Below are 14,392 nucleotides of genomic sequence, written 5' to 3' on the forward strand. Positions count from 1 at the left end.
CAAAGCTGTGCATCATAGGGCCAGAAAATTGATCACTTCTTCAAATTATCAAGGTCAACTGATAACAAAATTTCAATCTTACATCAAAGGACAAGAAAATAGGTAACATTGTCAAAGTCTAGGTCAGCCTAAAAATCTGAAACTGAGCACATGGTCCAAATGTCATAGCTTTTGGAAATAAATAAGAAAATTTCATTATGACCTTGATTTAAGTCAAGGTCACATCTTAATTAATAATTATATTTGTTTCGCTACAAGTCTTGTTTTGTCAAATTATAAATAAAATCTGAACAAAAAAAAAAAATTTTACAATTTAACCAAAATTAAATAATTTGATTTTTACAGTCAATGTCATTTACAGCTCAAGGTCAAGGTCAGTTCAATCTGTTAGAAGGTCTTGTTACAAATGTTGTTTTAAACAACTTGGGACTATCAAACCCTCAATATTCCTTTGGACTAACAAAACCAAAATGTTCCTTCAGACTAACAAAACTAAAATGTTACTTCAGACTAACAAAACTAAATTGTTTCTTTAGACTAACAAAACCAAATGTTTCTTCAGACTATCAAAACCTCAATGTTCCTTCGGACTAAACAAAACCAAAATGTTCCTTCAGACTAACAAAACTAAAATGTTACTTCAGACTAACAAAACCAAATGTTTCTTCAGCCTAACAAATCCAAATGTTTCTTTAGACTAACAAAACTAAAATGTTCCTTCAGACTAACAAAACTAAAATGTTACTTCAGACTAACAAAACTAAATTGTTTCTTCAGACTAACAAAACCAAATGTTTCTTCAGACTATCAAAACCTCAATGTTCCTTCGGACTAAACAAAACCAAAATGTTCCTTCAGACTAACAAAACTAAAATGTTACTTCAGACTAACAAAACCAAATGTTTCTTCAGACTAACAAATCCAAATGTTTCTTTAGACTAACAAAACTAAAATGTTCCTTCAGACTAACAAAACTAAAATGTTACTTCAGACTAACAAAACCAAATGTTCCTTCAGACTAACAAAACCAAATGTTTCTTTAGACTAACAAAACTAAAATGTTCCTTCAGACTAACAAAACTAAAATGTTACTTCAGACTAACAAATCCAAATGTTTCTTCAGACTACAAATCCAAATGTTTCTTTAGACTAACAAAACAAAATGTTACTTCGGACTATCAAAACCTCAATGTTCCTTCGGACTAATAAAGCAAAAATGTTCCTTCAGACTAACATAACCAAATGTTACTTCAGACTAACACAACCAAAATGTTACTTCGGACTAACACAACTAAAATGTTACTTCGGACTATCAAAATCTCAATGTTCCTTCGGACTAATAAAGCCAAAATGTTCCTTCAGAGTAACAAAACTAAAATGTTACTTCGGACTAACAAAACTAAATGGTTGCTTCAAACTTACAAATCCAAAATACTAGAATGTCTGCATGACAAACTGATTCCAGTATCCTCCTTGTGCATCTTTGGGCAGTATTATAAATCTGATATGGTTCCATATAAACAGTGGGTTGTAAATATAACCCAAGCAGCTGTATGAGGTTAATATATGGTCATATAACCTGTCAGTATTATTTATAATGAATATACAATGTATAGTACTGCAAACTTCCTTTTTTAAAGAAAAAAGTGAGATTTCTTCATAAATTGACAGCAGCAGTGTATATAAAACTATGTAAACTTTACGATTATCCAATGGAAAGTGACATTACAAACTTGTAGTACTATAAAACATATGTCTATATGAATGGATTAAATATAACAATACACTTTTTCCAATGTGCATGATCCTTTATTAACAAGAAAAATTAGCCTTTCAAAATTTCACAATTACACCTCAAACTTATTTAAATATCGTTAGTAGGATACACGTATTTTACACAAAAAAAAGCAAAAAAAACAAAACTAAAACCAAAACATAATAATCTAATAAGTCAACATAACTAAAAAGATACAATAACAAAACATAAATTCAATAACAATAAATATAAGTTGACAATTATACACTTATAATTAAACATATTATATTAGCAAAAAGAATCAAACATGGAAGATTATTTTAGTCTATAAATTAAGATGAATCAAACACATCCTTTCATGAGACAATGTTATAAATGTACTTCCACAGAATAAAAACTATATATTTCCGAGTACTATACCTTTGACATTACAATAATAACAACAATTCTGCAATTGTTAATATTCTAAACATGGTTATATAAATATACCAAATGGAGTCAGTACTACTAGAGAATATTTAACCCAAAGCCTGAAAGTGCCAACTGATTCTACCAATGTGGCCAGTGCGTACCATGATTGGCCAGCACATATGTGTCACCTGATTCTACCAATGTGGCCAGTGCAGACCAAGATTGACCAGCAGCTATGTGTCACCTGATTCTACAAATTTGGCCATTACAGACCAAGATTGGCAAGCACATATGTGTCAACTGATTCACCAATGTGGCCATTGCAGACCAAGATTGGCAAGCACATATGTGTCAACTGATTCTACCACTGTTACCAGTGCAGACCAAGATTGGGCAGCATATATGTGTCACTTGATTCTACCAATGTGGCCAGTGCAGACCAAGATTGGCCAGCAGCTATGTGTCACCTGATTCTACCAATTTGGCCATTGCAGACCAAGATTGGCAAGCACATATGTGTCAACTGATTCTACCATTGTTACCAGTGCAGACCAAGATTGGGCAGCACATATGTGTCAACTGATTCTACCAATGTGGCCAGTGCAGACCAATGTGGCCAGTACATATGTGTATCAACAGATTCTACACATATGTGTCAACTGATTATATCTATGTGGCCAGTGCAGACCAAGGTCAGCCAGTACATATGTGTCAACTGATTCTACCAATGTGGCCAGTGCAGACAAATGTGGCCAGTACAGACAAAGATTGGCTAGCACATATGTGTCAACTGATTCACCAATGTGGCCAATGCAGACCAAGATTGGCCAGCACATATGTGTCAACTGATTCTACCAATGTGGCCAGTGCAGACCAAGATTGGCAAGCACATATGTGTCAACTGATTCTACCAATGTGGCCAGTGCATACCAAGATTGGCCAGTACATATGTGTCAACTGGTTCTACCAATGTGGCCAGTTCAGGTACATATGTGTCAACTGATCATAGTCTGCACTGTTCACTATTCATTCTGTATTCATTTTTTAAATTTCCTACTGGCTTTGTTTGAATTAAAACATAGACAAGCTTTTTTAAGATATTTAACGGGAGCATAATTATAATATACAGAGGATTTTTTTGTTTCAAGTCAATATGCTGTATATCAGTAATCACATTGAAAAATGAAAACAAGAGGGCCATGATGGCCCTGAGGTCGCTCACCTGTATATAGGCCCCCCCCAACCCCCATCCCCCCCCCAACGTTGCTGGGCCAATTTAACCCAAGGGCTTTTATTTGCACAAACTTGGTAGACACCCATAAGAAGATGTTTCATGCTAAACATCTAAGCTCTAGCTCATTGGGCTTTTTAAAAGAAGATTTTTTTTTAAGTTTTTACTATACACATATAGTTAAAAACAATGACACCCCTGGGGCCGGGCCAGTTTTGACCCCAGGGCTTTTATTTGAACAAACTTTGTAGACACTTACTAGAAGATGTTTCATGCTTAATATCTAAACTCTAGCTATTTGGGTTTTTTCAAAGAAGATTTAAAGTTTTTGCTAAACACATATAAAGAAAATCAATGACCCCCGGGGCGGGGCCAATTTTGACCCCAGGTCTTTTATTTGAACAAACTTTGTAGACACTCACTAAAAGATGTTTCATGCTTAATATCTTAACTCTAGCTATTTGGGTTTTTTCAAAGAAGATTTTTTAAGTTTTTGCTATACACATATAAGGAAAATCAATGACCCCCTGGGCAGTGCCAATTTTGACCCCAGGGCTTTTATTTAAACAAACTTGGTAGACACCTATTAGAACATGTTTGATGCTCAATATCTTCGCCATAGCTCTTTGAGTTCTTTAAAAGAAGATTTTTTTTTTAAGTTTTTACTATATGCATATAGGGAAAATCAATGACCCCCCGGGGCGGGGCCAATTTTGACCCCAGGGCTTTTATTTGAACAAACTTGGTAGACACCCATTAGAACATGTTTCATGCTAAATATCTTAGCTCTAGCTCTTTGGGTTCTTTAAAAGAAGATTTTTTAAGTTTTTACTATATGCATATAGGGAAAATCAATGACCCCCCGGGGCGGGACCAATTTTGACCCCAGGGCTTTTATTTGAACAAACTTGGTAGACACTCACTAGAAGATGTTTCATGCCAAATATCTAAGCTCTAGCTCTTTGAGTTCTTTAAAAGAAGATTTTTTAAGTTTTTACTATATGCATATAGGGAAAATCAATGACCCCCCGGGGCGGGGCCAATTTTGACCCCAGGGCTTTTATTTGAACAAACTTGGTAGACACCCATTAGAACATGTTTCATGCTAAATATCTTAGCTCTAGCTCTTTGGGTTCTTTAAAAGAAGATTTTTTAAGTTTTTACTATATGCATATAGGGAAAATCAATGACCCCCCGGGGCGGGGCCAATTTTGACCCCAGGGCTTTTATTTGAACAAACTTTGTAGACACTCACTAGAAGATGTTTCATGCCAAATATCTAAGCTCTAGCTCTTATGGTTTTTTAAAAGAAGATATTTAAAGTTTTTTCTTTCGGTTGCCATGGCAACCAGAGTTCTGCATGGAATTAAATTCTTTGAACAATTTTTAAAGGTGACCACCAAAGGAACATTCCTGTGAAGTTTGGATGAAATTGGCTTAGTGGTTTATGAGGAGATGTCATTTAAAGTAAAAGTTTACGGACGGACGGACGCCGGACAAAAAGCGATCACAAAAGCTCACCCTGTCACTTTGTGACAGGTGAGCTAAAAAAAAGAGAAATATCTTCTTTACTGCAGAACCATAAATGAAACCCAATATCTTAGTGGTTAGGGAAAAAAAAAGCATATATAAATATATATCATAGATCACACCATTTTAGGTAAGGTTTTAAAGCACTCATAATTTTACAAATAATGAAGTATAAGATATACTAGTAATGTTTATATAAATATTGCTATATATTCTTCTTTAGCAAGTTCTTCTTTCAGTGAAGCTCTTTTACAATGGTAGGATACTATGTCATTCTGCACCTGTAAAAACCTCCCAAAGTTTTTCCTTAACGCACCCACTTCCAAACAAAATTCATCCCGTTTTCAGGGATAAACATTTTTAGCTACATTATGTTTTGATATTCTAATGATTTCTTTGAATACAAAAATATTTTATCTTTGAGTCAACATGGGAGCATTATGCAGGTGTACAATGACATGGGAGCATTTTGCAGGTGCACAATGACATGGGAGCATTTTGCAGGTGCACAATGACATGGGAGCATTTTGCAGGTGCACAATGACAAAGTATCCTACCATTGTTTTAATACCTTCATAAATGTCATACTAGCGTCATTTCACTAAACAAAGTTATCAAACTATTGATAATTAAATACATGTTACAATTATATTACTTAATTAATCACCATTGTTTTATATCTAACTATATGTATACAGGATCTGATGAGATTAACTTTTGTGAATATTTTAATGACAAAATAAAATTATGACAATTTTACCATACTGACAACCACATTAATTTTACCACAGTAACTTTACCACTGAAAATTTACTTCTTGTTATATCAATTACCACAGTAACTTTACTACATTAATCCTATCGCATACTGACACAAACTTTTTCCCCCAACATTTAATCGAAAATGAGAATGAGCTTATACCTATGATAACAAATAATTTATATACATTTTAGCACTATCTCATGCCGGGATTTTCACCATGTTTCCATGGCAACCATATTCAATTTAAAATATATGTTGACAACAAAAAATAATGATCCATTTAGACACAACAAATATTCAATGATTCAAGGCAGGCAGTTACTTTGATGTTTCTTTAGAAAATTTCTTTATTTATCAGAAAAGTCTATTTTGGGACAGGTATAAAATGCTGGGTCAGATCAAAGGGGGACAACTGTGTTAATGTACAAGTTCAAAATTATGCAGCATATTTATTTGTCTAAAATTTACAAAAATTGAATAACAATATTGTATACAGTATTATCTTGGCATCGCTATTTTGTAAAGTGACTGGTTGTGTCATGTATAAGTCAAAGCTTTTAAAAAATCCTGAATTTATTTTTCTCATATACATTTGGTGTCAAGTTACAATTTCCAAAATGCTACTTTTATGACCTATCATTTAACATTAGGGGTGTCACGGTTAGAAAAAATGCTAACTGTTTAAACAGCGACGTAATAACCGAGTTAAACGTTTAACCCACCATACTAATAAAATCCTTAGGTTTTCAACATTAACTTTGTTTCTTTATATATATCAAGATATGCCATATTGTTCATATTTTGTTGTACTCAAAAATGATTACAATACATATCCGAATATGGAGTAACCTTTTTTTCTAGGGTCATACTGTATTCGATCAGATCGGAAAAAATACATTGTTGAAAACAACTAAAATACAAACAATTGTTGTATTTTGTCATAAAAAACTAAATATTAAGAATCAATTTAAAACATTTCTGCCCCTTAGTCAAATACTTACCTTGGTTACCAGTTATGGATTTTTCTAACTGTTTTTAGCTAAAAATCGACCATACCCGTTTAAACGTTGCCACCCCTATTTAACATACAGTGATAACTTCCTCGCAAGACGAGATTCTAACATGCCATTAATCCATTATACATGTATTTCACAGGTTTGCATTTTCATCAGACAAGAAATTGTGCCTTTTGATACAAGCTAATATATATAGGTTCTTTATGTTTCATAGATGTCCATGGAAATGCTATGATTCGATTTTATCATTATATCTAAATTTTATTTCATTTTTCACGAAACTCAATCTAAGTAAAGTAAATAAGTTACAGACAAATATATGCTTTATTTATTATATGTAAGTATATCTGAGAAATGTCAATTACATTGTCATTTGTTAATGTTATCAAATTGAATTCATATTATATTTTTTCAACCATTGCAATTCTAAATAAATTCAGTGTATATGCCTTTAACATTAACCACATAGTTCCTAAATGACCACTGCAATTATAATAAAAGTTTGTTTGTTTGTTTTTATCTGCAAAGGTCAGAAGTGCAGGAGCAAGATTATTTTGGCAAACTTTGGGTGCTACAAATTTAAAGCAACACCAAGGGTCAAAACCAGAAATCACCTAATAAAGTTAATATAGTCAGATTATCTTACTTCTAAGTTATGAAATTTGTGATTCGAAGTCCTTTGTCAACAAAATGAAAGTATATTTAGTATTTAAAATATTTATTATTATAACTACAATCACTTATAAACATATCTGATCCATTTCTTCATATACAAATACAGTTCAACTCTAAATAAACACTTATAAAAACAAACAAAAAAAAGTTATAATAAAATCAACTTAAACCACATATAGAGGAGAAAATATAAGCACTAAGATATATATTTGTTACAGGTATAAGGTTATTGAAATAACTTGTTATGTACCTCATCTTACAATAAAATAATCTAAGACATTTAAAAACTGAAGATAACAGGCTTAATATAATAGCTTCTACCTTTTTGAACATCCTTTGTCCATGACATGAAAATAAATTTAATTCTAAAATAAGAGAAAAATAAGGAACCCCAAAAGCACATCATTAATTGAAAATTTTGCAGGCTGGGTTTGGCCGAGCTTGTTTATGGATGGTACAGTACTTCTAGAAAATGCAAGCTACCATCAACACCCATTTAAACCTGTCTATCCCATTATAAAGCACACAACAATTTCATGGTCATTACAAGGTAAATCGTATCTTCAGATGTAACCATTACTTAGTTTGATTTGTAATATTTTCAAGCACTCACATACAATATCTACAATTTAGCCAAAGCATAGAATGTGACTATGAGTAAAACACAGGTCCAAGGTCTGTAACTCTGTAACATTACAAGGTAAATGATAAGACTATAAATAACTTGACCATTGACTTAATTCAAAGCTGATTCATTATATTAAGAGCCAGGATTGCATTTCCTTAAGAAATAAAAAATAATATACAGATCTCTCTAAAATCTCATGATTTTCATTGGTCAGAGTTTATTCAGTCAATTGTTTCTGGCCAATGAAATACCAGAGATCTGAGTTTAAGCTTAGAAAGTTTCTTTATAACCTCAGACTCCAAGTTTTTTTATTCCAATTAATTGCTTGAACGTAAGTATCGTTGATTTCAATTTACATTCAACCAATTGAAAAATAAGCTTATATACCATAAAACTGATAATATCCAATAAAAATCTTGGATCATTACTTATTTTATGAAATCATTGAAAAAAACAACAACAAAAACAACAATAATTCAAAACAATATAATTTGTTTTGAACAATTTTACAATAATAAAAAAATCATATCTCTTACTAGTGGAAAATGATGAAAAGGTTGATAATTGCACATTTTAATATATAACTAGTGATAATATACTCTAGAATCAGATATTTTCGCAAGGTCAAAATCTTTTGTGAAACTTATTTACTAGGTTAGATTTTTTTTTTGGACAAGCATATTTTATCTTTATTAAACGCTTAAAACATTTAAAAATGTTATGCCCCCAGGGGCGTTCAATCGGGATTTTATGGTATTCATCAATTTCTACATTCATTTCTGTTTAAGTCATATGATACTTAATACATGGTGAACATTTTTAAAATTGCAAAAATTGTCAAAATTTAAAACTCTCACGAAAATTTCTGATTTTATATTATTAAGCATAAAGGGATCAGAGTAAAAGGGGTGGCTGCACATTTTATTCACAAGCACTAAGAAGTAAAAACACAAAATAAACAACAACAATTTAAATCAAAATTTTGCTTAAACATATAGATCCAGAAATATTTATTTACCTTCTACAACAAATATAACGGCAATATTTACAACAATATGTACAGGCTTGTTTTAATAAATGGGTAATAAAAACTCCTCTCTCACATCTAGCTCTATGTACATTTAACATTGTATATATACTCATTCCAATATCATTCAATTAAATATTTCCATTTGGTTGTGCATGTTAGCGACCATGACGCTCTCAAGGTGAAATGTTGGCTTCAGATTTTAATTGTGGTCAGGAGAGTATGGCCCCTTTAATGCCTCTCTATTGATAATTGGGGCATGAATAATCAAAACGATATTTAAACACAGTTGGCTAGGTAGCTGACTAAATCTAGAAAATACATCTGGCAGACTTGAACCTACTAGAGGGCACATTTTAAAAGTCCTAGCAAGCACGGCATGTTGTCATTCATAACCTTATCAATAAATGCACATTTTCTTCTATGTTAAAGGGACTCCACTAAGGTTTTTTGACATGACAGTACTGGAAATATTATTCCGAGATTAATGATCTACATGATGTAGGCATACAAATAACTGCAAGATTTATCTTTATTCACTCACTCCCTTTTTTCACAATTATTATTCAAATTCTGAAAACAACATAACTATGCTTTTCACTAAAATAATTATTATTTTGCACATCTTTCTGTTTTAAGTGCTCCAGTTGATTTATGTACAAAATTCAACTTTTATGTTTGGACCTAAATGCAACTTTTATGTTTGGACCAAAGTGGAGTTCCTTTAATATATATTTGCAGGAGCAGTTGTTTTTTTTACGCAAGAATGAACTTATTACAATGAGTATGTTTACAGGAAATAAGCCGTGACATGACAAAATCAACATTATGCATATGCGACCAGCATGGATCCAGACCAGCCTGCGCATTGCGCAGTCTGATCAGGATCCATGCTGTTCGCTTACCAACCCTATTACAAATAGAGAAACTGAAAGCGAACAGCATGGATCCTGATGCGCAGGCTGGTCTGGATCCATGCTGGTCGCAAACCCACTATGTTGGTTTTGTCATGACGTGGCTCAAATGTAACTCTCTCTTCAATCTATCTCACCTGAAAGACTTTTTCAAAACAATTCAAAAATCTAAGTCAAATATTTTAATGTTTTATACAGACAAACAAATTTCTACTATTAATGTTTTAAACAACAAAGACATTTTTATTACATTTACTCTTGTAAAAGCATACTACTACAGCATGATGTATGTCAGTTATTAAATATTGTGAGGACATCCTGATCTCAAGATTTATATATTGGTACTATTTAGAAGAGAAAATAAGTTACATATAATCACATTATTTTGTGCATAAGCAAAAACAATAATCTTCAACTATAGTTCAATAGAATATCAATCCCCCTCAAGGTAGACATTTTCAAGGAAACAAAACATGACAAACCAGCAATATGCTGTCAATTTTAATATTCTTATCTGCCTGTTGTTAGTTTTTTTTTTAATATTCAAATTATTTCCATATTCAGAGCTCATAAAGAACTGTTATTTTCTTGATAATTGAGTTTCAGATCTTTAATTTGTGTTCATTTTCTGGTCATTGTGTTTAAGATATCAATTTTCGTTATCTGTTTTAAGGTTTAAACATATAATAATGACAAGAAATTTTGTTTGTTTAAATATTGACTATATTGATATAGCTATATATATGTATTAATCAACCAATCAAAAACTGTTTGTATTTTGTATTGTTTAATTTTACACGAACCAATCCTTATTTTTCATGCTCAACAGCTCCTGAATGACCTTCTCAAGGTCATTTTCATGCTTCACTAAAAGTCTCTTATTCAAATCTGTCTCAATAAATCCCATTTCAATCAGCTGTTCCATGGGTCCATCAGCTGGGGGTTTCCATTGATCTTTACGGGGAGCTGGTTCAGACTGGACTGGAGGCTTCCAATTAGACGTCGGGGGTTTATAATTATCTGACGGGGGCTTCCAATTATCTGTCGGGGGTTTATATTCAGCTTTTGGTGGAGTCCATTCAGACTGTGGGGGTTTGTAATCAGACTGGGGAACTTTGAACTCTTCCTCTTTAGGCGGGGTATACTGAGTTCCAGCCGGTTTCCAGCCTTTGGGTTGTGATTTAGGTCTGGCGGCCTTTGCCTGTTGTTGCTGCAGTTTGGCATCCTGCTGTGGAAAATAAAACACAAGATGTAAAGCCTACATAATTTACAGAATTAAGATAGGTTACATTTGTGTACAAGATGGTCTGGCTCTGTGTCAATGACATGAGACCAGTTAATGAAAATTTAATTTAAATGTAGTTAAAATACAATTAGAATACAATTAAAATTCAATTAAAATTTAATAAACATGTAATCAAAATTCAATTAAATTTTAATAAACATGCAATTAAAATTCAATTCAAATTAAATTTCAATTTAATTGGAGGAGCTGCATACTGTAGAAATTTTGACCACCTTGCATCATGTACGTAAACATTCATCAGACAAACCTGGTTATTATATCATACCTGTTTATCTTGCCATGTTTTGAACACTGCTTTAGCTGTGATATAGGCCTGACCAGCAGCATTAACTGCCGTAGCAACAAGTTGATTGGCAAACTCAGGGGCAAAGTCTACCGTCCTGAAAATATCAAACATTTCCTAATTATCAACATTTATACACATGCTTCATAACATGTCAAGAAAATAATTATATTAAATCAATTATAACAGTAATTACTTTCCTTTCTTAAATTATCGTTTTTAACCATATCTGCCATCATTTCTATATTATAACTACATTTGTATTTTGTATTTGTACAATTTTACACACAAACTATAATTTAGGCACAATTTTACATTTTACACAACCAAACAAAGGGTTCAAACAAAAGAATCTAAGCAAATATTATTACAACTTTATTTCCATTTATAATTGTAGTCCAACACACTAGAATCATATTCAATTCTGCTGAAGAGAAACAAAATCAAAAAACAATCACCAATAATCGAACACAAGCATTATCATTTTAATAATCTTTGATAAAAACTTTGGTATAAAAAATTCCAGTATCTTCCTTAACAATTCCAACTTACTTTCCCTGTGCATTTTGTCCACCTTTCTTGACAAATCTCACATTTTCTGGCATCTGGGCAGACGCGGACACCGGTTCTTTTATTACAGTCTCATCATCAGTTACCTCTCTTTGCTCTTTGTCAGCCGCTTCCGTCTTGAATAACAAAATAAATTTATGTAATATTGTACAGTTCTGATATTTGCATACATGTTTATCCGACTGCTGTTTTATAGCAAGTCTGAAGCAACTCTGTAAATATATATAAATATCCAGTTATCAACATTATTTTTTCTTGGTTTTAGACATCTTCTTTCATATAAATAGGAACCTGCACTTCTATAAACTTGAAAAGCTGTCACATGACCGTGATATTGTGTGTTATGAGTGTCCTATGACAACAAATTCATACTTTATCAGCTTTTCCTTAAACACTTCATTATCTTAATTTAAAAGGGCTTCTACTTATCCAAAGTCACTGACGAAACTCAACTAACAGTGGCAAGGGGCAAAAGGTTTGAGGTCAAAGGCCTCAACCTGTGCCTAAAATTTGAGCTGTGCTGATTTTGAAGTAGTTGCTGAGGAAAAAAATCCTTTATTCTTTAAAATAGTAAGAAAAAACTTACATTCTGAGCAGATGCAGCCCCTGAAGCCAATTCACCAGTGGCTCCCTCTTGTAAAGTATTGGTATCAGTAGACACAGGGGAGCTAACTGCTCCTTGATCAATAGCTGACCCAATCATTATCACAACAGAGTCGCCTTTTCCTGAACAAAGATATACTATATTTAGTAACAATATCTATTTTTGACATTATAAACATGTCAGTTTAAATCAAGGTAACAAACATGCAATATTATAATATTTAATTGGATAATTGTGATATTTGCAAGGCTCTGTAACTTTCAGAAGGAAGAGCATTGAGCAAATTATGGAGGGTTGGGAAAATATTTATGTTTTTAAGGAACAAAGTTGAACCAATTGCTACTAGACTATGATGATATGGAAATCCTGTACTAGTAAAAGAACCATGGCCTTAAATGCAACCATTGTTTAAATCCATTATATATAATTTGCGGTTATGTGCGGTCTTCCATTGATGAAACTATTCTTTACTAATCTTTATAAAACTCACCACTACTATCTGCTCTTTATAAAACTCACCACTACTATCTGCTCTTTATAAAACTCACCACTACTATATGATCAAACTCCTCACACTGATTACCTCCCTTGGCAGAATTGTAATCACTGCCTTCACAGACGTCACATGATGATGAAAGTCACATGACGTAACGTCGAAATTCAAATGTAAATATCGACCGTTACATAGAAAATCTAACGTCATTTTTCTCTTTCTGTTTTATTTTTAACTTTTTGTACCTACGTCCGTGATATTTTAACAAAAAAATATCAAAAGTACACAAAATAATGAAAAATAAATTAAAAAGCTAAAAAATATAAATATCCAAATTTGGATATTTCAATGTTTGTGATGGCAGAGATCTCTGTACTGATAAGGGGAGATCACTGCGTAGGAGATTGCTATATGATCTTTATAAAACTCACCACTACTATCTGCTCTTTATAAAACTCACCACTACTATCTGATCTTTATTAAACTCACCACTACTATCTGATCTTTATAAAACTCACCACTACTATCTGATCTTTATAAAACTCACCACTACTATCTGCAGTCTCCCCACCAATCATAGAGTTACCATTCACATCAGAGTTATCTCCCTTAGCCCCGCCATCACTTGAAGCACTACCATCATTACTTCTTGTAAGAGGCGTGGCTTGTACAGTGTCCACAACAAAGGGTGTGGCTTCTGTTGAATTCTGTTCATTTTGAGAGCTAGGAGGGGTTTCAACTGCCTGAGTTGGGCTCAAAGGCCTAGCTGGTATTGAGCTTGAAGCTGTCAAAATGTCATCAACAGACTGTCTGTTATCTGTAAAGGAAAAGAAATCATTTACAGTGCACTTCACAAAGTAATTCTAAAACTGAGTTCTTTTGCAAATATTTGTAAATGATGACAAATAAGTTATGTGACTTAATGCACAATGTCAAGTACAAAATCTTATTTAGCAGGTGCTCTTTGTGATCCACTCTACAGAATACTGGGATAATCACCAAACTACTTTAACAATATATGAATAACAGCCAAAGAGAAAGCTGTGGCCTTGTGAGTCAGGTGTCTGCTTCTCAATCCAGGTATCATAGGTTCAAGCCCTCATGTTTTCTTCATGTGACAAAATTATTGGTTAGTTCCAGGAATTGGACTAGAGAGTGGTTAAAATAATTTGACAACTTTCTACAC

At 32.7% G+C, this 14,392-nt stretch overlaps 1 protein-coding gene and 1 long non-coding RNA gene across 3 annotated transcripts in view; one reads left to right on the top strand and one right to left on the bottom strand.

The window, feature by feature from the left end:
• Nucleotides 1-2,648: 2,648 nt before the first annotated feature.
• Nucleotides 2,649-3,094, top strand: LOC132727417 (uncharacterized). Its single transcript, XR_009625342.1, has 2 exons — nucleotides 2,649-2,779; nucleotides 2,990-3,094. It is a non-coding gene; the product is annotated as an uncharacterized LOC132727417 (long non-coding RNA).
• The window catches only part of LOC132727416 (next to BRCA1 gene 1 protein-like), a 48,916-nt gene continuing 37,488 nt past the window's right edge, over nucleotides 2,965-14,392 (bottom strand). For both annotated transcript variants that reach the window (XM_060712904.1, XM_060712903.1), the window contains 5 exons: nucleotides 13,754-14,023; nucleotides 12,696-12,835; nucleotides 12,092-12,225; nucleotides 11,522-11,636; nucleotides 2,965-11,178 (listed from right to left, as the gene is read on the bottom strand). In XM_060712904.1, the coding sequence (XP_060568887.1) occupies nucleotides 10,744-11,178; nucleotides 11,522-11,636; nucleotides 12,092-12,225; nucleotides 12,696-12,835; nucleotides 13,754-14,023 (1,094 nt within the window). In that variant the 3' untranslated portion in view covers nucleotides 2,965-10,743. The remainder of the gene's footprint in view (nucleotides 11,179-11,521; nucleotides 11,637-12,091; nucleotides 12,226-12,695; nucleotides 12,836-13,753; nucleotides 14,024-14,392) is intronic.

This window comes from Ruditapes philippinarum, unplaced genomic scaffold (assembly GCF_026571515.1).
Source record: "Ruditapes philippinarum isolate M1 unplaced genomic scaffold, ASM2657151v2 ctg3669_1_1_1_1, whole genome shotgun sequence".
Taxonomy (NCBI): Eukaryota; Metazoa; Mollusca; class Bivalvia; order Venerida; family Veneridae; genus Ruditapes; species Ruditapes philippinarum.